Source organism: Lactuca sativa, chromosome 1, assembly GCF_002870075.4.
Source record: "Lactuca sativa cultivar Salinas chromosome 1, Lsat_Salinas_v11, whole genome shotgun sequence".
In the NCBI taxonomy this organism is placed as follows: Eukaryota; Viridiplantae; Streptophyta; class Magnoliopsida; order Asterales; family Asteraceae; genus Lactuca; species Lactuca sativa.
The window spans coordinates 75,761,222-75,784,720 of NC_056623.2; the positions used below are offsets into that span (position 1 = coordinate 75,761,222).

Genomic DNA, 23,499 nt, shown 5'->3' on the forward strand with positions numbered 1-23,499 from the left:
GAAAATGGGGATGTCACATACTAATAACATAAAACAATTTTCAATGTTTTATTCCATCCTTAGTGGTCAATTAGAATGCTTAATGAAGTATTGGGGTCAAGAGCACCAAAGTAAAATATAACTTTTGGCATGATTTGAGGTATCAGATGACTTGCATGGTCGTATAATTCACTAGGTGTATGTTACATAACCATGTAAGCACTTTGTGTCAAATTTTTAAAAGCCATAGCTTTTTCTCTATTGATCTGTTTGACCATAAATCAATTCCATTACACTTCCAATGACCTAAGGAACATTTCTAGGGTATAAAATAAGATTCTAAATGTTTGTTACCATCAAGAGATTAATTTAGTGGTTGAGCGATGAGTATAACTTTGATACATATGTGAACTTTGGATTACAAATCACGGCTAGATCTAAAGTTGGATACCTACAGTAACCTAAGGTGAGTTATACCAATTGGACATGTCCTTCAATCTATTTTTGATGATTTTAAAGTGTTGTTTTCATATGCTAAACATCATATATGCTAAATGAATACTATATTATGCATTAATGAAATCTAATTTTGAAAGAGATTTATTATAAATGAGGAAAACCTTTATTATTTGAAATCATTTTTATCATTTATTTGTACATCCACTTAGGATAGGATAAGATTTTGAGTGTCATTCATTGGGTACCTATTTTGGAACGTCCGAGTTGAGGTGTGTCTTTCAAGATAATCCTCACGTTCCTAAGGAATTTGGAACCCTTTGTGTGGTGCTTGTTTGATTATTCACAAGACACCTAGCTTGAATTAGATTGACTATATAAAATGTATAGGGTGCTTTATGATAACTATACATGATTCATAAGAACAAGCACTGAAAGTGTATCATGAAGAATGAGACATTGTGCATGATCCTTAAGCCATGAATATAACTATCCTTATGATATTGGACCTTTAGATTGAATTAGGCTTCATAATATATATTCATATCCATTACTTAATTGAATTGTTGATATCAGATTTGATTATCCTTTGAAACATTTAACAATTAAAATATTTAACTTTTGGTCAATTAAACGAATAAGCTATTGAGCTATTGAAACTACTGAAATCTTGAGATGATTTGAAACTATTTATGGGGGTATGACTTTGAGTTTAGATTATTGCCCTTATCCAATACTCTTTAAGAGTTGACCTGGGGACATTCACCAGTCTTTCTAAGCCTAACAATTGCATTTTGATATATACTTAGTTTGAAAGATTTAGTAAGGACTGAAGACTCGCCTAACTTTTGGATATTTTAGAAACATTAAATTTATAATGCAATGATTCTAAGTTGTTTATTTTAAGCTATCTTCTCATTATTCCTTCTGTACACCCTCATATTCCTTGACATATTTTAAGATGTTAAGGAGTTAACTATTTGGGACCTATATTCTATAAAGTTTTTTTTTTAAATATGTATTAAAGATAACATTTTAAATATAAAACTCATGTAGCCCATATGATGGATATTACATATACATTCTCATTAAAAAAATTATACAATAGTATAATAGGCCATGAATCGATATCAAATCACAAGATAAGGGTCAAAGTAGACAATATAGAAAAAGTAACAAAATTTAGGTTGATGCTTCCCTATATTATGATTAGGATGTTAAATATGATCAATCAAACTATATTTGAAATCAAGAAAAGAAAACTTGACAATCCCTTTGTAGATATGTCAGTATATTAATGGTTTGAGGTGACATGAAGTACACATATACGATGTGTATTAAAATTGTCGCAAATTATGTATATATTGATTTTGATGTGCTTAGTATGTTGGCGTTGAGTGTCATTAGGATAAAGGTAATCGACCCTTACATTGCCATAACAAATGTGGTAACTTTGGTGAGAGGTGAGTGAAGTTTATAAATGCAACATGTTTTAACAACGACATTAGCCACCCCATGATATTCAAATTCGAAACTAGAGAGGAATATATTTGCTTAACATTTAGATGAATATAAAGCAAACTATTGTTAAGTAAAAATATAATATTTGTATGTGAAGTGATGAGCTGGGGTACATACGTAATTGATCCTATATTAGGAAATAAGACCAAATATCGTGGAGCTATATAACTAAAGTATGAGATAGAGGGTGCCTCGATCGCATCATAAAATATGTTTCAATTCATTAAGGTGTAGCTCTCATAGTGATACATAATAATGCATATTTTTCTGGATGACATAGTTTAAGTCAAGGCATGTGAATATTAGATACTATATTGCTCTAACTAGTTGTGATATAGAATGTGATTACATGACAAGTTTAAATAAATATCAAATGGAGTTTGACATGTGTTGTGGTTGAGAAACTAGCCGACGTAAGAATGTACATCATATATTAGAACTAACAAAGGAAATAACATCTTTATTTTGGTAGTAGATATGTTAGGAAAATAGCTTGGAGGTCCTAAATCTGTCATAAAAAGACAATTTAAAGAGGCCATAAACCTGCAAAGGATAGTGAAAGTATAACATCCCAACTCTCAGGTATAATATTAAATTATTTTACATTCATAATGTTAGAGAAACTCGACGAGTTGGATGCCTCAAGTCGCCGAGTAGAGGAGTTAATGACGACGTGATTTCTAGAGTCTACTCTACGAGTTGGAGGACCCCAACTCGACGAGTTGGAGCTGAGTGAAAAAACCCTAATTTTCAGGGTTTATGTCCCATTTAAAGGACCTTAAGCCTTCATTTATGTCACCCAAATACCCTGTGAGAAACCCTAATCATGTGTATTTTCTTGTGTGAGAGAGTGAAGATAATTGTGGGTGTTCTAGTGCATATTTGGAAGACGATTGAAGATCAGCAAGCCTTGCAACGATAAGAGGCTTTTGGCTCAAGTGTTTTTTGTGCTAGCTTCAGTTTGGAGGTAAAAAACTACCACCTTGAGTAATTCTTTTGATAGATCTCTTTCTAGGGAGTTTTAGGGCTTATTTCCCCTATCTTGTGGTTCTTGAGTTGCTGGAGCTTTTCATGGAGTTGAGACTTTAGATCTGGACAAAAGGAGGCCCCATGAGCCCAAAGATCCAAGCTTTATCAAGCTTTGGGCAAGTCTCCATGCACGAAACCCTTTATGGAGCTTGTTTTGGCATTTTGAGCCCTAGACGCCATACATGAACGTAAAGCTTGCAACTTTACGTGATAAGTGAGCCTTAGAAGGTTAGATCCAGAGTATGAGACATCATTTCTACCTAAAAATGTCTGAATGAGAAAATAGACTAAAGAGACTCAATGAGTCAGTGATCTGACTCGATGAGTCGATTAGGGTTTTTCCCCGATGAGTCTGGACACGTTGTAAATCGGCGAGTTGATGAGACAACTCGACGATTTCAATTGGAATTTCACGATATTTCTGAGAAAACAAAGGAACTCAAAGAGTCGCATAGATGAACTCGACGAGTTAAGTCAACATGGACTGTTCACTCGAGTGTTGGTTTCTGTTAACTTTTAGGGATTGGTCAAGACATGGATTATAGAGACCATGGAGGGGTAAAATGGTATTTTACCCTTTCCAAGGGTTAGAGAAAGAGGTTAGCTTAAACTATTTTGGTTGAGGTGATAAGTGTTAATTAGAGATGACTATGACGTGTAGGCGAGAATTAGACCGTTCGAGGGGTACGAGGTTTACTTGCTTACTTATGAGGTGAGTCTTCTCACTATACTTACCATTAGTGGTAACATTGTGTGACCGAAGGGTCTTGTATGCTTATATTGAGAATTGTGATATCTTGTATTATGTCTTTGTGATTTATGCTATGTATTATTCTGAGGTTTATTGAGTTAGGACCGGAGAGTCCAACCCGAGTTGTGGGACCGGAGGGTCTCCACTGAGACACATCTACCAGAGGGTCTATACCGAGATATAGCCATGAGAGGCTAATTAGATGTATGTGGTATTTTGGGGAACTCACCAAGCTTCGTGCTCACGGTGTTGTGTGTTATATGTTTCAGGTACTTCTCAGGATCGCGGAAAGGCACCGACTTGATTGTACACACCTGTTCGGGACTATGTTTGAGGATTCTGGGATATTATCAATTATTTTTTTTATTTTTGTGTTGATATTTGATACGTTTGTGGTTTTTGATAAAAGTGACATTGAGTTTTATGTGTTTTAAAAATGAAAATTTTGGTTGAAATTTTAGAGTGTTATAGAAAGTAGAGGCCGTAAGAAGAATACCACCAACATATAGTAGGATAGATATTCATGAAGGAGTATGTTGTTATCAACTAGAAACTAATAAACATGAAACATGCTAGGAAAATATTGAAACCAAGCATGGAGGAATTTGTTCAACCCATACAAAGATCTTAGGATAGGGCATGCATAAACCATGTTGTTGGTACATGCAAATTGTTTTTTCAAGATTACCTTGTAAAAGTGTGTCTTACAACAGTTTAGTGAATAAGACAATATATGGACATAACAAGGCTAATGATCATGTGAATGGTAGCCGATTGGATGATCAAACAAAATATTTTATTGCAATGAATTTCGATTTGTTTCATCTTTATGTTTACAACCACAAAAAATTTATATACGACTAGTGTACAATCAACACAAAGCATCTTTTCAAACAACCATATATATATATATATATATATATATATATATATATATATATATATATATATATATATATAGAGAGAGAGAGAGAGAGAGAGTTTATGACCAATCTTGTAAAACTATGAAGATTAGAGGGTAAAAAACAAAATTAAGCTTATATGAGGCACACCCTCTATTGGAGAACTAGAGGTCTTGGATAAATGGTGATTCCATAAATTAATGTTTTCTAGAGTTCAAATCAAGCAAGTATAAATCGTCTAGTGAAAGTGGAAACTATTTAGGGTTTAAGGTATCAATTCTTCATTAACTAACCCTAATTTCAAAATTGAGGCATATAATGAAAGTAAATGTTTATTTTATGATCAATTGTAGGCTAGGGTTTTGTTTTCTAACAATTATAATATGGTTGGTGTGGTTTTTAAGCTCAAATTTATCATCCCTTTGATGTATTTAGTGTTTGAGTGATAACCTCACCAAAAACCGTAGACCCCAATGATAATCATCATGTTGTCAAATTGCTCCAGAAAGGATTCTATGATCGCTAAAGTAAATTTGATGCAATAATCCTTCAAGGATACACAAAATCAAGGTAATGGGAGAGTCAACTGATTATGAAAATGGATTTCGGGATATTTAGTTGATTGATGAGTTTCTACATAGTTTTTTGGTAGTTATTGACGTAAATGATATTCATAATCATGAATTGATGCATTGATGTTGAATTAGATACAAAACATGAAAAAAACACTTAACAAATAAGTGGTTCTAAGAATTGTTGTACACAAGGGTAAATTGGAAAATCTATGAAATAAATTGTGATCTCATTGTGAAATTTAGCTCAAAAGATTAATTAGATTCCGAAGCATTGAATTGCATCACTATAATGAATTGGTAGATTGAAATAGTTAGGATGTTCAAAGGAACACTAGTGACGACTTAATGGACTAAGTCAATATATTTTGTGTAGCTTAATGACTATTAATGATGTTCAGTGGTTGTACAAATGAGTATTTTAGGAAGCCACTTGATTAAGTGAAGTTAGAATGACTAAATAGGAGTGAAAAACTAAGTTGGTATTATGTTGTACAGAAAGCAATACGTTCCCTAGTAAAACTCCACATGTAATGTAAGTAAAATGACCAAAATGGGAATTCACCTAGAAATGTGATACATCCCTTAGTAAAACACGATACGTACTCAACACATAAAATATTATGTTAAGGAGCATTTCCATTTCGTGGAGTTTGGCACATCTGTTTGAGTTGATTTCAATTATATTACTCATAATTAGATAAATAACGAATAATTTGATAGTTTGGAAATTTTCTAATAGCAATGGCATTTTGGTCATTTCTAGTGATATACTTTAAACTATATATATGGTGGTTGAGGAGACTTTTACCAAAGTAAAGATGGTTTTTGGAGCTAGAAGTCAATATAAGTTACTGGGAAGACATATCCCCTACATTACTTTGACTTTTGTTGATTTTTCCTTAAATGATTTTGTATGCTACTTGCATATTATATGTAGGCGTGCATTCATGAAGTATCATTTTTGGAAATTGGTTTATTATAAAAGTAAAACACATGTGTTCTTAAAAAGTGATTTTAACATCCACCTTGTGCATATAATGCTTAGATGGGCCATGAATATGAGATCATGGCTACCTAAAATATTTATTATTCAACATGTTTGTTGTTTGTGAGTAGATTTCTAGATAATATTCATATGCACATTTAGGTTAGTTACCCGTTGTGTGGCATAGGGTGGTGGTTCCCTTAATTGCCTAACGATTGGTTTACAAGAAAAATGTTGGTAGCGTTTCCTTGTTGGCACTAACCATGAATTCGTGATATTTAACCACTAGTTTTGTGAGTTGAACTTTTAGGATGGACCGGGTGGTAGCTGCATGCACTGCTGTAACACCACAACTCCCATGTATAAATTTAAAGCTTTTTATATTAATATTTTTGGACCTACTCGACGAGTTGGCTGCCCTGACTCGTCGTGTAGAAACTGATCAGGCCGTGTGGTTTATGGAACCTACTCGACGAGTTGGAGGACCCCAACTCGACGAGCTGAGGTTGTGCATGAAAACCCTAATTTTTAGGGTTTTCACCATATTTAAGGGGCCTTAAGTCCCCTCACCAGCCTCCCTTACCACATTCACGTCCAGAAACAAACCCTAATCGAGCTAACCTCCTGTTTTGAGTTTGTGTGAGACTAAATAGTGTGTGTTTGGTGCATTTCTTGAAGAGAATTGAAGATTGAGAAGCTTGGGACGAGAAAGAGCTTGTAGATCCAACATCTACTTCATTTTGGTGTTCATTTGAAGGTAAAAAGTCATTACCTTGATCATTTTCTTGTTAGATCTCTTCATTAAAGAGTTTAGGGTCATTTCTAGCTTATTCTTGAGGCATTTCTGGTATTGAGCATGTTTTGAAGTGAAAAGTTCAGATCTGGACTCCTTTAGGCCCCCATAGTCATAAAGTCATCGACTTTATCAAGCCTTGACCCTTCTCCATCCCCTAAACCTATTATCAAGATTGGTTTTAGCATTTTAGCCTCATGAGCCCTTAGATGCACGTAAAGTTGGCAACTTTACGTGGTAACTACACCCTAGGAGGCTAAATCTACAGTTTTGAGAGTTGGTTTAACTTAAAAGCGTCTGAATGAGAAAAGGGATGAAGGAACTCGACGAGTTGCATAGCCAACTCGACAAGTTGGATAGGGTTTACACGCCTTCTGGATTCTGAGTGAACTCGACGAGTAAGTGAGATGACTCGGCAAATTGATTAGGGTTTTCCCGGTCTTCTGGAAACTGAAGAACTCGACGAGTTACTCAGGTAACTCGGCGAGTTGATTCGAGTTTTCGGTTTCTGAGTTCTAAAGGAACTTGATGAGTCAATAGATGCACTCGACGAGTTTGGTCAACATGGACTGTTGACCTTGACCGTTGAATTTGACTTTGACCAAGGGTTAACTAAGTTTGACTTCTGAGGGTATTTTGGTAATTTGGGACTTGATGGAATTGGTTCATTGGTGGTTGTAGGTGTTTGAGTTTGGAGCCATGTTTCGGGAGTTTGATCTTTTCAATCAAGTTTGACATTGTGAGGTGAGTTATCCTCACTATACTTAGGAGTCGAAGGCACCAAGGCCAGCCCATTGGATCTGATATCCTAGTAGTTATTGATATGTTGAGTATAAGTTAGTTATGCATGCTATTTTGCTATGCTAGTCTGGTAGGTATGTAAGACCACCTGTGATACTGTTTGATTATCTGTATGCACATTTAGCTGTTACATGTCGACATGTGTTATGTTGTGTGGGTAGGGGTGAGGTTGTACTGCTCCCTACGGTAACCAACAAACCCTGGAGTATGGCAGATATGAGCTGAGGGCCAGGGAGAGCATGTCAGACTCATACTGACGACTCCTAAGCATTCCAGATGCGATCTGAGGGCCATGGGAGCATGCCAGACTCGTACTGAGGGCCGATGATTTAAATTCCAATCTTAAGACTGAATGGGCAAGCCGATCATAAACTGTGGGCTCAAGCAAAAGCCAGACTTATGATTTAGCCTCAGGAGCAAGCCGGATGTGAGCTGTGGGCCTGAAAGGCAAGCCAGACTCATACTGTGGGCTCGGGGGTAATCCAGTCTGCGAAGCTGTGGACCTATTACATGATGTTATTATGTGTGCTATTTGTTATGTATCAGTATTTTGGGGCAAATCATAGCTTCGGGCTTACAGTTTTGGATTTTGTTTCAGGTACTTCAGATGACCGCGAGAAGGCGAAGGTGTGATCGTGCACCTCCTCAAATTTTATGATTTTGATTTCTGGGATAATCTGATATGAAACTATTTTGGAAACATTTTTTAATAAATAATGATTTTTGGATGTTTGAAAAAGTTTAAAATTTTTGTGAAATTTATGGATGTTACAAGTTGGTATCAGAGCCTTGGTTTGAGTGAATTGGAGGAACACTCGTGTGAATCCAGTTTTAAATCAAGAAAAAAGGTTTTCAAAATGATTTTTAAATGGTTTTCAAAATACTAAAGGAGGATGCAAAGTTTATGATTAGCCAGAGCCAATAAGTAAACCCTAAAATACCATACGGATATTTGATATTGTGATATGTTAGAACAACATGCTAGCTAGGGATCTTCAGGAATTGCATGGTAGAATTGCCTGATTATATGATGCCTGATAGCCTAGAGTTTCCCTTATATGATATTGACATCATTACTGTAGTCGCTTAGTGTATGCATCACGGTTGTATATAACTAAGATCCTATACCCTGAGAATGTTTGGTTTTGCCTTATTTCCTATTCTTGTTTGATGAAGGGCTTAGGGTAGGATCATATATTTGAATGTCTATAGGGTCCAGTGTTATGTATGACTTGCATATACGAGTGCTGCAGGGTTGGTGGAAGTTTCATGGATGAGGTGTACAGGGTCAGTCAGCCAGTTGTGAGATATTTAGCCTTCCTCTAGAAGTGAGGATTGAGCATTTGCCTATGCGCATGTGCACTGTTAGGGTATGGTGATGATCCTTGAGACAAATATGGGTAGGTGTAGAACGTAGTATGGGACCATACTACTTAAAGTATAGGACCCATACGCGTAGCAAGGAAGTCACAACCCCTAGGGTTTAGTTGAGAGTTGGTTCCCTATTATTTATGCAGATTATCTGACATATTCCTGGTGTATTTTCAATATGCTAGTTACGAGGCAATTTGAGACCGGATCCGGGTCAAGATCAGGAGCTGGCAGTCAAGGCGGGCCAACATTGACAGAGGATCGTGTCAGGGAGATCATCCGTGAGGAGGTGATTCAGATTTTCTAGGGTCAGATTCCGGAGATGTCCGGGTCTATTAAGACCAGCATGATGGAGTATTTTGATGACAGATACGCAACCATTGCTGAGACTGCTGCTGCTGCAGCCTCCGCAGCCGTGGCGGCTGCGGGTACGGGGGCATGTCGGACTTTTTAGTATCGGGACTTCGATAACACTAAGTCCCAGACTTTTGATGGGATTTAGGATCCGATCATAGCCATAAGGTGGCTATATGATGTTGAAGGATGCTTTCTCACATACTTATGTCCTACTAACTAGAAGGTCAGGTGTGCTCTGAACCTGCTAAAGTCCGGAGTAAAGGACTGGTGGATATTGATTATGGGGACATATTCTGATGAGAAGGGAGCCATAATTACTTGGGATCAGTTCAGGTAGATGTCCCGCACTCGCTACATTCCATGGGTTGAGCGACAGAGGCTCTCACAGGAGTTCTTGGATCTGGACAGGGTATGGAGTCGGTGACGGAGATCACCTGTATGTTCACTAAGAGGGCGATTTTTACCCGGAGTTTGCTTCCGAGCAGGCTCAGATGACTTATTATCTGAGCATGCCCAAGACTAACATCCGTAAAGATTGTTGCTACCCAACAATGTGATACATTACTGAAGTTACAGGAGGCCACTAGGCGGCGTGAGCTTGCGATTGAGTTACAATTGAGAGAGCAGAGGCAAGCCTCGACGTAGTCGCAGCCGGCGCCGAAGAGGTCTAAGACCACTGATTCTAGGTCTAGAGGTCAGTGCGGCCGCATTTGTGAAAAGTGCGGAAAGGCTCATTCTGGGGTTTGCCGATTTAGTAATGGGTGCTTAATGGTAGTCCTCGGTCCTGTGGACTTTATCTTGTATGTTCTCAGACGGATCCTCTGTCCTGCTTAATGGTAGTCCGACAAAAGATTTTACCTTCTATTTGAGCCAGGCGGATCTCTTGTATCCCTTAGTTTTTATTATTTCCATGGAAGGAATACATGTGTCGATCTAAGATTACATGCAAGTTAATTTATTTTACGAGAGCTAAAGTAGGAAATTATGACTTTTATATTTCTCATCTTTTTTTTTTCCATAGATACGTGTTGGTTATGGAGGAATAGTCATTAGAGAATATATATATATATATATATATATATATATATATATATATATATATATATATATATATATATATATATATAGAGAGAGAGAGAGAGAGAGAGAGAGAGAGAGAGGTAGGTTTCGTTGAGATTAAAAATAAAATAGAGATCTCGAGATTCAACCTCAGCCACGTATTTCACATCTGCCGCTCTAACCCTTCTGCGTACCGGCGCGGCAGGTCTGGTGTAATCATAAATGATTACACAGTGCCACCCGTTCCTTTCTCGTTCGCCACCATCCCCACCACCGTAACCGCCACCGCCACCTCCTTTCTCACCACCTCTAACACCAGTCGGCCCCACCATTGTCACCTCCATTACTTATACCACCGCCACCTCTATCACCACCACCTTTTCTGCGACTAACTGTAATAATCATTTATGATTACTCAATCTGTGAACAGACATATATGTATAATCATTTATGATTATGCATATACGTATAAACATATATAATCCTGTATGATTATACCTCTCTGCCATATAATCATTTATGATTAGGCATACATCGTTGCTGTTGGTACGCTAGAGCATTAGAGCGACAAATGCGAAATATGTGGCTGATGTTTAATCTCAAGATCTCTATTTTTTTTTAATCTCAAGTGAACCGTCCCCTATATATATATATATATATATATATATATATATATATATATATATATATGTTAAAGATTAATCTTCAAAAGTCGAATATATACAAGCTATGGGTTGAATTTAAGACGGTGGAGCAACCGGAAAACCTCACAGGGTGCAAGGTAGGTAAAATATCTTTTGTGTATCTTGGTATTCCTATAGCTTCAAACATGGCTATAATTGATGGGTGGGAAACGATTACACAAAGATTTGAAAGTAAACTGTTTAAATTTAAAATTAGTTTACTTTTAACTAGAGCCCGTTCTATGTTGTTAAAGTCTGTATTAGGGGCGACTGGAATTTATTATATTTATATTTTCCTAATGCCTATTACCGCTAAAAATCACTTGGAAGCATTGAGGGTTCATTTTCTAGGGAACATATATTGACAACTAGAAGATCCTCTAGATTAAATGGGATATAGTTATTGGTGTCTAAGTAGAAAGGATACAATGATATTTGAAGATTGGTAATGTTAGTCATGACTTATTGGAAAAATAGAGATGGTCTTTTGTGAGAGAATATAAGGATTTATTGTTGAAGTTGATTAATTGCGTAAATGGTGGTTTTCATTTTGGGGAGAGGCAGATTGTAATGTTGTTTGATCCCATATGATTAACTCTTTGAACAAAACGCAATCTAAAGGGGTCATACCTCACTTGACCTTGGTTAAAAAAAGTTGGTGATAATAATGCTAATATTTTCTAGAAGGATGTTTAGGTGGGTTCATGACCTTAAAAAACTGTCAGCATTGTCTTTATATACTGGAAACATAAAGATACTACACGGTTCATGATAGATTGGTAGTCATGGGTGGACATGTAAATAGAGAAAGGGAAATTAAAGGTGTATCTAATATTGGTCATTTTTTGAGTTGTTTAATGTTATTGCCGACCTTTCACATTTCTACATCACTGGAGTCTTGTTTATGGAATTTGGATGACTCGAGTGACTTTAGGGTTAATTTTTTTTGGTAAATGGCTTGACTAATTTTTATTACACTAGAGTTAGTAGATATAATCCTTTTGTGCCTAAAAAGATTAAACTCTTCGTGTGGAGACTTTTACTTGATCAGTTACCATTAAGACAAAATATTTATCATAAAGGTATTAATTTTAATACAATGTTGTGTCTGATTTGTTTGAATCATACCAAAGACTTGAATAATCTTTTCTTGAAATGTGAAGTGTCGGCCAAAACATGGAATGTGATATCAAAGTGGGTTGATGTTACTCTCCTTATTCAAGGTTCGATTATACTTCTGATGGAGTCTTTGGCATTAAAAAAGAAAAAGAATATAGTTTTGGAAGCAATTATAGATACTACATAGTGGGTGCTTTGGTGTTTAGGAGAAAAAATTAAAAAAAGGCGATGACTTTGATATTATTAGAGATTATTCGTATGATTATATTGTTTCTAGAAATTGAAAAGATGTTTTCATTGGGGTTGTTTGCTTAATAGACTCAGTCAATGACTATACTTTGCTTTCTCGTGGTTCCTTTCCATCTAGTATCTTGCTAGAGGTATAATATACATATGCTAAAAAAACAGCGCCATTAAACACACGTGATCTTTCATTTAAGTACATAATGTACCCTTTTGTATATGCTTAGAAATACTTCTGCCAAAATACAACTTGAAACAATAATTAAACACTAAATGCAAAGTAGGTTGCATAAAATATACAATAATGATGTTCTAAAAAGTATTTCATACATGTGAAAGTAAATTAACGAACAACACTACAAGTATTTTGTGCCACAAAAAATGCAATAATTTGTAAGGTGAGCTGTTGCTTTAAGTGGTAGTAAAATGAGCTTCAAATCCAATAAAAAGTTTCATTAAAAGAATAAGTCTAATTCATATTTTGAAGTGTAACATTCTGTTTCGAGAAGTTTCTTATTCTAGGTTGTGGATAATAAATAGATCAAGTAAAGGGTACTTTAGTCTGATGACTTATTAGACCCAACATGCATGATTGTACATCTTATTTGTTTATGTGGTGGTACTTTGGGGGAACTCACTAAGCTTCGTGCTTACAATTTCAGTTTTATGTTTTGGGTACTTCAGATGATTGGGACAAGGCGAAGACTTGATTATGCGCATCATCCTGGATTTTATATGATTATGATTTTGGGATACTCTAATTCATGTTTATGACTTTTGGAAACTATGATTTGTAAACATTTATGGTTTTGGATTGGTTTCAAAAATGAAAAATTTTACTTTGATTTTTTGGATGTTACAGACGACATGATGTTGACTTTGACTAAGTTGATCGTTGACTTTTTGACCAGTTTGATTTTTGGTCAAACTTGGGTCGAACTGAGTATTTGACTAATGACTTGTCTCAGTTTGGTTTAGGGAGTTTGTGTTGGCTGTTCTGATGCTGAGGTTGCTGTTGGGATTTTATTGAGTAATTCAGGTGAGTCTCTTCACTGTACACGTGGGTTGAAGGCACCAATATCGGCCCACTGGATTATGTTGTAGGATGATAGTTGTCTTTGTAACACTTGCTGATATGTCTGTATGTGCTTGTTGTCTTTGTAACTCTTGTTGATATAATTGTATGCTTAGTTTTAAGCGGTGAAATAGACCCGTATCGGTTCAAAGAAACCTAAGGAGTCGAAAGGGACTTAAGGGTGAAATAGACCCGTACCAGTTGAAAGAAACTGAAGGAGTCGGGAGGGACTCAAGGGTGAAATAGACCTGTACCGTTTGAAAGATACAGAAGGAGTCGGAAGGGACTCAGGGGTGAAAGAGACCCATACCGGTTGAAAGATACTGAAGGAGTCGGAAGGGACTTATGGGTGAAATAGACCCGATATGGCTTCCAACTTTTATATATATTAAGTATGTGGTATTTTGGGAAACTCACTAAGCTTTATGCTTAGAGTTTATGTTTAAAATCTTTTCAGGTGCTTCTGGTTTTAAAAGGAATGGTCGGCTTGATCGCACTGCATCTCTTGAAGAATTATTCCGCTTTGTCTGTTTATGATTTTACTTTGATATTTTGAGAATACTTTGACCCTGATCGTCTTTTGGAATAATAAATGAATGATTTTGACTTATTTAAAATAAAATTTGTACTTGGTGTTTTTGGAACGTTACATGAAGATAAAATCACCGAGCTTTTAACTTTTAGTTTTAACAAAAAAAAAATTAATTAAATAAAAGCTTCACTCCACGATGCAAATTTTTATCTTTTATTGTAAATAAAAAAGTGTATGATCCAAAGCTATTGAAAGTATTTTAAAATTTACTATCTTTTAGTTTGTTGATAATATATAATTTTACATATATAATTTTACGTCAATAAAAAAAATTCAATTATTTCTATTGAACACTTCTTTATAAATAAAATTTATAGTTTTCAACTAAAAGCTACCAACTAGTTTGCCAAAGATACCCTTAATCTCTCTTCTATTTTCTGATTACGGTTTGAGTTAAATTTGAGATTCGTTTGATGATCTTTGATTCATGTTAGAAAATTATGAAGATATGATTGAGTATCTACAAATATGCATAGATTTTATGAAAAATGTTTGGGGTTTGAGGTTTTTCTTTCATGCATATAAAAAAATTATGATTTTGATTATTAAAATCCTTATTTATATAGTTTAATATTAAACATGTAAAAAATCAATTTTGCACAAAGTGACAACAATATGATGATGTTTATGGCTACAAGTAGTTAATCTAATGAGAAAAGTTAGAATATTAGTAACCTTAGGTTGATGTCGAGTAACTGTCAAGTGATACAAAACAATTGGAAAATGGTATGTTTTTTTTTTTAAATGGCAAACTAACTAATCTAGTCCTAAATAATCATCTATGTCTTCATTGAGACTTAAACCCCAGACGTCTCATATGAGATAGTCACTCCATACCGCTAGGCCATTGACCCTTTGGTAATTGGAAAAATGGTATGTGGATATGGAAGTGACGAGTACTTGTCATTATTGTTCATTTTTCTAGATGATCAGCAACACCAAATTAATGCGACGCATTTGGAAAAGTTAAATACATGCATCATAGTTAAGGCGATTAAGATAAGAATAAGAGGGGCACATGATTTTATGTTGGTGATACGGTAAGTTTTCTCTGCAGTTTTAGACTTTTAGTCACTGCCATGGAAATCAATGAGAAGAGAGGAAAATAGAAGAAAGTCGTAAACAGCTTGGTTAGGGTTGGATGGAAGAGATGGGATATTTTGGTGAGACACGGATAATATAATCAGGATAATTTTAGCTCTAATACCAAGATAGAAAATATTTTTCCATGAAAAATCCCTCTCAAGTTAAACATTAAATATAGAAAGATTACATGAATAAGCCATGATAATTGCAAAAGAGACTCTACAAGATATTAATACAACATAAAAAATAATACACTTATAGTTCTATGGATACAGAAAATGGACAACAACGAAATACTCCCCAACACCCTAGGTGTTTAGAAATCATTTTGGTACTTATCTAGGTTATGTTACTCCCTATTACAAATTTGGAGAATTAGGGAATATGCATATCGAATGTCATTCCGTTTTATTCTTGTAACGAATAAATGAACTTAGGAATAATTAAAGCGTATGCGTTTAGGAAGAGATAAAAACTAATTAAAATTTTAATATATACATTATTTTTTTAAGATATATATATATATATATATATATATATATATATATATATATATATATATATATATATATATATATATATATATATATATATATATATATATATATATATATATATATATATATATATATGGTGAGGTTCAATAGATAACCATAATTAACCAAAGAACCAATCTGTTTTTCAACTTTTAGAACTTATTTTATATAAAAAAAACTAAAAATACAGAAATTCATAACTTTTTATCCTTTATCCGATGATATAAAATTCGATTTTTTTTAACGTCAAATTCACAATGTGAATCTTCGAAAATTCACAACGTGAATCCGGATTCATATGGTGAATCCGAAAAATATTTTTCACATTCACAATGTTAATATATGAATTTAGATATTTTTAGATTTTTTTTTTTCGATAAAGAATAAGCTATAGAAATTGAAAAAAAAAAGATTTCGTCCCTTGAAAAACCCATAATTATGGTTCTCTATTGAACTTTTCCATATATATATATATATATATATATATATATATATATATATATATATATATATATATATATATATATATATATATATATATATATATATATAATCATTTCTATTTCACACCATATTTTCTAGAAGGGGAAGAAATAAAATTATATATATATATATATATATATATATATATATATATATATATATATATATATATATATATATATAATCATTTCTATTTCACACCATATTTTCTAGAAGGGGAAGAAATAAAATTAGATTTAGAAATTACGAAGTATTAGAATACATAAAATATATGAACTTTTAGTTAATACTAGGTTTTTATAAGCAAAACAAAACGTTATAAAATTTTATTTCTTATCATAGCTTAGGGATTTTTTTCATAGCAATTGAAACATTATTGATGTCAACTAAATTTCTTATGGGACTTAGTAAAAGACATAATAAATGTTATATAACTAAATAGAAACTTTTAATTATGTTACGAAATAGCCTAAATATAATTAAGTTAGACATAGTCTCTTACCAGACCCAATAAAAAATATATCAAATAACAATGTCTATACATTTTTCCAAATATTTTCATATTTTAACTTTCAATATTTCAAATCTTAATAAATCTGACAATTTTAACAAAAGAGAATATGTAAAGATATATTTTTTTAGAAAAAAATAATTTGTGAAAATTTAATTTAATTATAAAATAGATGTACTACTAATGATTTTATATATATATATATATATATATATATATATATATATATATATATATATATATATATATATATATATATATAATCCAATAACTTATTAGTTTTATACACTTGTATCATATTTAATATCATCTTAATAAACCTACAAATTGTTCAAGAAAACTATATATTTATAAGAGATTATAAACTAACATAATCAAACATATTTATTTACTTTATATTCAAAATATATACCAAACAAAAAATATAGAAACGTAATTCTATTAAATATCTCTAATATTTTCATCTAATATTCAAATAATTAGAAAAAACCAATAATCATTTTAACTATGAAACTAATCAAAATAGGAAAATTGAGGAAAAAAAACATAATAAAAAGTCAAATCATTTAAAAAACTAACACAAAAATACGAAAAAAAAAAAACTTAACCTAAGAAAAAAAAACAAAAAACAAAAAAAAACATTAAAAAAATCAATTATATTAGTTAATTAGTATACAAAAATATTGGTTATTTTAATAATCCTAAAAGAAAAAAATATATTATATTTTAAGAAATTATGGTTATAGAAATGACATTGTGGTTTATTTAAGATTGAAAGGAGATGAATTAATATATATCTTAATATATTGTGAAATACATATTATTAAAGTTATTTATGTTTATAAAATTAATTATAAAAGATAATTTTTATACTAAATAGATAATAAACATTTTATAAATTTTAAATATATCATTTGAATAGCTTTTATTTTGGGGATTTATTAGATAGACATATATTAAATTCATATCATTTCAATTTGATCATAATTATGATTTATAAGGATGTAAACGAGTCGAGTCTAGCTCAAATTTGGTCAGATTTGGCTTGGGTTTATTTAAGTTATGAGAGGCTTAAGCTCGTGCTCGGTTGGATTTGAGCTTTATTGCACCAAGTTCGACTCGAGCTCATGAGGAATTATACAGGCTCGACTCGGGCTCGATAATCGACTCGTTATTTGTATGATGAGCCTAAATAAGTTTAGGCTTGGTTTAAGCTCGTGAAGAAACTCGTTTACTAATACCCTACATCCCTAATTCCTCAAATATTTGTTTATTTTAATATATAAAAAAAATAATAATGTATATTATATGTAGGCTCGTTTAGGTTTGCAAGCTCACTGATTGAAGCTCGGCTCGAGCTTATTTAATAAACGAGCCTTATATTTAGGCTCAAGCTTGGTTTGGACTCGTTTAATTCGATATCAAATCGAGCTCTTAACGAGTCGATCTCAAGTAGCTCACGAGTAGTTCGGCTCACTTATATATTTAATTATTTCAAATAATATTGTTTGTTTAAATTTAATATAATATATTTTCTAAATTTATGTTATTTTTAACTATTATTATTGTTAACTAAAAAAATACTTTGTCAATTTGAAATTTTAATTTAGATTTTATATTAAACACACTATTAACATTTTTAGCTATTAAAACTAGTTTTTTTATTGATAATTTTTAAGTTTATTTGATATTTTCTGGATTTTGCATTTAACATCATATTTAGATTAATAAATCAAATATACCGGATTAGTTAATAATTTTAAAATTATAGTATTAAAAGATAATGTTTATATCCACCTAACATATTTAAATTTAAAATTAAATATATTATGTTGAAATTTAACAACTAATATAAAAAAAATGATAAAAGAGTTTAATATATTAAGAAAGTGCCATAATTATAAATTAAGTACAATAATTTCAAACAAAATTTAAATTATAGTGATTAAATAGTTGAAAATTAAGTAGTTTTAGCATTAAATTACTTTTTTTACGTGATTGTATATTAAAAAAAGAATATGGTTTAAGATAGGGAAATCTCCGAAAAAGTCCTAATATTTCATCCTAATTTATGAAAAAGTCTCACACTAAAATTTGTTTACGAAAAAATCATAATTACCGGTAAAAATGACGATTTGACAATTTTTCCGGTTTATCGGTTTCAATACTTACCCGGTTTCATTAAAGTCTCATTAGTTTACCATAATTTCATTAAAGTCTCATTAGTTTACCATAATTTTATTAAAGTCCCATTATTTTATCATAATTTGGGACTTATTTGTAAATTATGGTAAAATAATGAGATTTTAATGAAACCAGGTAAGTATTGAAACCGATAAATCGGAAAAAAGAGTTAAATCGTCATTTTTATTGGTAATTAGAACTTTTTCGTACGCAAATTTTAGTTGTAGACTTTTTCGTAAATTAGAATAAATATTGAGACTTTTCAGAGACTTCCCATTTAAGATATAAGTTAAAAAACACTCAAGTCGATGTAATTAATTATTTAAAAGTTAATAAATTATGAAAATTTCTAAATGAATACGGTGATCACTTTTATATATATATATATATATATATATATATATATATATATATATATATATATATATATATATATATATATATATATATATATATATATATATATATATATATATATATATAGTTAAAAATTAATTTGTAGGTGGCATCTATTTAACAAAAATCATTAATCATGATTAAACGACTACTGGACAATAAAATATAGAGAAAATTAAATATCGGGCTAGGATATATGATATCATGAGATTTGAAAATAGTCTAATCTTTATAATATGTTTATACATAAGAGTTTGAGATTGTGTGTTTATTAATTATTAGCTTATTATTACGGTATCATTCTTGTAATTCTTGTAATAAGTGTTTTTTTTTTTTTAATGTTTGGATAAAAATAAAACAAATATGATTATTGATTTAAATAAATAATTATTAATATTTGTTTCCCTTCAAATTAAACTTATTTAAAAGTGATAGTTTACAAATATTTAATTAACCATAAAAAACCATATCGATCGTAATCTGGTTTTCCATTCCCCTTTCATACCAATGACGTGCATATAATAATTTACTCTTTTACTCTTCTCTTTATGATAATTTGATAACATGTATAATCAAAATTTGTCGAAAGGTAAAAAATAATAATAATAATAAAGTAAGTTATAAGCTTATTGCGGAAGAGCATTATAGGGTAAACATTTTTTAAAAAACTCCCTATTGATACGACTTAGACAAATAAACATTTTTACCAAAAAAAACACCTGTGTTTTAAGTAAGCAATGCCAACAGTACCAAAACAAGCTAAGATGCAAAAGGAGTTTTCATGATGATCAACGATATAGATTATTTTATGCACGTATGACTTTTATAATTAATACAAGTTTTTGGCAAATTTATGTCATGAGAAGTTTATTCAAAGCAGTAATGCTAATTTACTATATATCTAAAATCAACATATTGTTTCATTCAAGAAAATGCTTTAATCAGAAACAAGCATAACTTGAATGTTTTGAAAATACAATGAAAAGCCGGCAAATTTATATAAAATGGGATGGATTCATATACATATATGTGTGATGTATCAAATAAATGATAACTAAATACCATATTAGAAAACTCATGATGGCATTTTCAACATTAATTTGATGTACACACTGGTAACACCTTTTGTGTTGTGTAGATGCCATTAGGGTTTTAGGACATTTGAACATGACATAATAAAAAGTTTCAAAATAATAAAATGCTTGTTTAAATAAATATATAATAATACCAGTGCAGGTGCTCCCTGAGATAGGGATCGCTAGGATTAGGAACATCTGGGTCTGTCATTATCTGAAAAATATAAAATATATTTCTTAAATGAGATCCTCTTTTATTTAGTTGATAAAAAGGTTCAAATATATATGTTTATAGTTTTATTGTAAACTAATTATTAGATATCAAAGTACAAAAAATTAATAATAAACAGTGTTAAGTGTATGTTGGATCAACCGGTTATGACCATAAAGTTTGTGGCTTTGTTACAAACTAACATTTGAAGATTACCGTTCATTATTTTTCTTCAGAATCCCAACTCTTTTTTTGTTTGAAATTTCTAGGGTTTCAAGATTATCATTCATTATTTTTGTTCGACCCGAAGAGTTTTTAGGAAAATATCATGTATAATAAGTTGATTCGAAACGCTCTCTTTCTCCTTAATAATTAAAGTGTGTAACTATTAGGTATGTTAAACAGTTGTAAGTATTGTATTTGTAATTTCGTTACAAACCAAACATGGAGAGCTGCTTAAAATTGTTTAGTCCGACACATTTTAGTGTTTATCTTGCACTTTAACAAGTTAAATGATTTATTTACAAGAAAACCACTAACACAACCTTTTACATAAATAACAAAGACGTAAAGGAGGAGTATTGTACCAGTGTAAAAAAGGATCTCAAGTCACCACCATTAACATCAACCTTAGGTTTACTAGTGAGAGAAGAAGGCAACAGCTCATGCCCATTGTACACTTGGTTTGATAAGTTGTACATTACAAGCATATTCACACTCGGAGTGAAATTGTCAACTACATCTCCGACCACCCTCCCAATCACTAGTGGATGATCCGGCGTTAGTCTTCTCGCCATTAATTCTGACCCTCAACAAACTGTGAAACTTTAAAGAAAGCCATTAACATTAATTAGCTTATCAAATGTGACAGAAAGTGTTTCTTGTCACTTGAGTTTGATGAAGAAATGAGCCATATATGTGCATATATTGGTAGGGTTGAGGGCTCTCCGTCCACATTAATTTTTGTCATTATTTAATTGTCATAGAATCAAAGAAATGATTGGTATTCCTTTAAATTATGGAAGGCAACTTAAAAAAGTACATTTAACTAGTCATTCAGAATTTATTTATGTATGTGGGTAAAAGAAGAGAACAGTACCAAAAATAGAAAAGACTCTTCTGGAATGCTTATATATGTAAAGTTTATTACAATGTCTATGTGCTTGGTAATTATGGTTTAGGTTGTTTGATTTTTAAGAGATAAAAAGTTTATAATCTACATATCATGCAAGAAAAAAAAGATCAAACGTTTACAATTTTTAGTAAGAACAATGTTTGTTTTTAACGTATTATATTTTAATTTAAAATAGTTTTTCAACACTAAAATTTAAATAATTCTAGTTTACAACACAAAAATATAATTCATACAATTATAATAATACTTTTTTAAAAACTTATTTATTTCATCTTTTTTTCTGAAACAATAACTAAATTATTTTTTCAATATAGTGCCTAATGGATGAGGTTGTTTTGTATTTTATTATATTTTAATAGTTAAGATAAAGATGTATTTATATAAGTTGATTTTTAAAAGTTAGAGATAAAACACAAAATTTAATAATAAACTAGAATGAGCCTCATAGGAAGATTTTGTTAGAAATTTGGAATGATCCCTTCATGTCCAAACTTTTTTGGATTCAAACAAATTCAATTTGAGAACATTAAAAAACCATAAACATGTTTTAGGGTAGTTGGAATGCAATGCCTAACATGATCAACCAGCTCTAACTGTACAATCCTCAAAAGCAACAAAATACCAGAAAGTCTTCAATCTTATTAATAAGAATTTAGAAGCTTATCAACTGTGAAATGAACAATAATGTAAAACAAGGCATGTTGACAATGGTCGTCCATCAAGTTTAGAGCGGTGTACTTATCAAATGTAAAGGAAATCCACATGTTAGTAATTCCATAAACTGGATGGACTTACCTTTTGTTATTTTAATGATTTTGGGGATGCTTTTAACCTGACGACAACGGTTTAACGTTAGAGAGAGAGGCTGGCTGAGCTTATGAGGAAGAAGACTAAAAGCACGTGATAAAGGAAAGAGAAGTGTTCGGAGGAAAGATAATTCTTATCTAGATAATGTTTAAGGGCATTCTATTAATTACATGTACAATACTTTAGCAGCTTTAAAAATTTAATCTCAGTGCAAAGATGTGTCTCGTATTAAGTTATTATTCTTATAAAGCGGGTTGTGTGTATAGTTTTTAGTGAGCACATTCGCATCAATTCTAATAGAAGTTTACTTTCCCAAAAATATGATTTGTTTCAACAAAACCCCAATTACCAAAATTTTAAAATAGGGTTTCAATTTCACTAGTACAAAAATGACTTACGACCATACTTTTTCCGAAACAGCCCTGCCACACTTTCGGTTATTTGAGTGGCTAAAGCTCACTAGTGAAAATCTCGCCTAGTCTTAGCTACATTTATTTGCAACATATGTGAGCGAGTTTTTTTTCGTAAACATTAGCCACATTTTGGAAAAAAAAAATGTGACCATTACAAGCTATGGTAAAAAAGTGTTGTCAAATATGACCAACCGCCATGATTTTTGTTTGATTTTTGAAATGTGTTGTCACTGTTATTATACGAGACAATAGGTACATATATGACCACATGAAACAATTGTTTATTTGTCTAAATCATAGACTTAAATTAGCCACATGAATGTGATGTGGCTAAAAGCTTATACATATTTGACACATAACTTATTTTTTG

General features: G+C 31.8%; 1 protein-coding gene across 1 annotated transcript in view; it reads right to left on the bottom strand.

Annotated features, from left to right (window-relative positions):
- LOC111886026 (CEN-like protein 2) overlaps positions 1–21,651 on the bottom strand; it is a 61,261-nt gene extending 39,610 nt beyond the window's left edge. The window contains exons 1-2 of the mRNA XM_023882266.2: positions 21,362–21,651; positions 20,716–20,777 (exon numbers count right to left, since the gene is read on the bottom strand). Coding sequence (XP_023738034.1) covers positions 20,716–20,777; positions 21,362–21,571 — 272 coding nt within the window. The 5' untranslated portion in view covers positions 21,572–21,651. The remainder of the gene's footprint in view (positions 1–20,715; positions 20,778–21,361) is intronic.
- Positions 21,652–23,499: the final 1,848 nt, after the last annotated feature.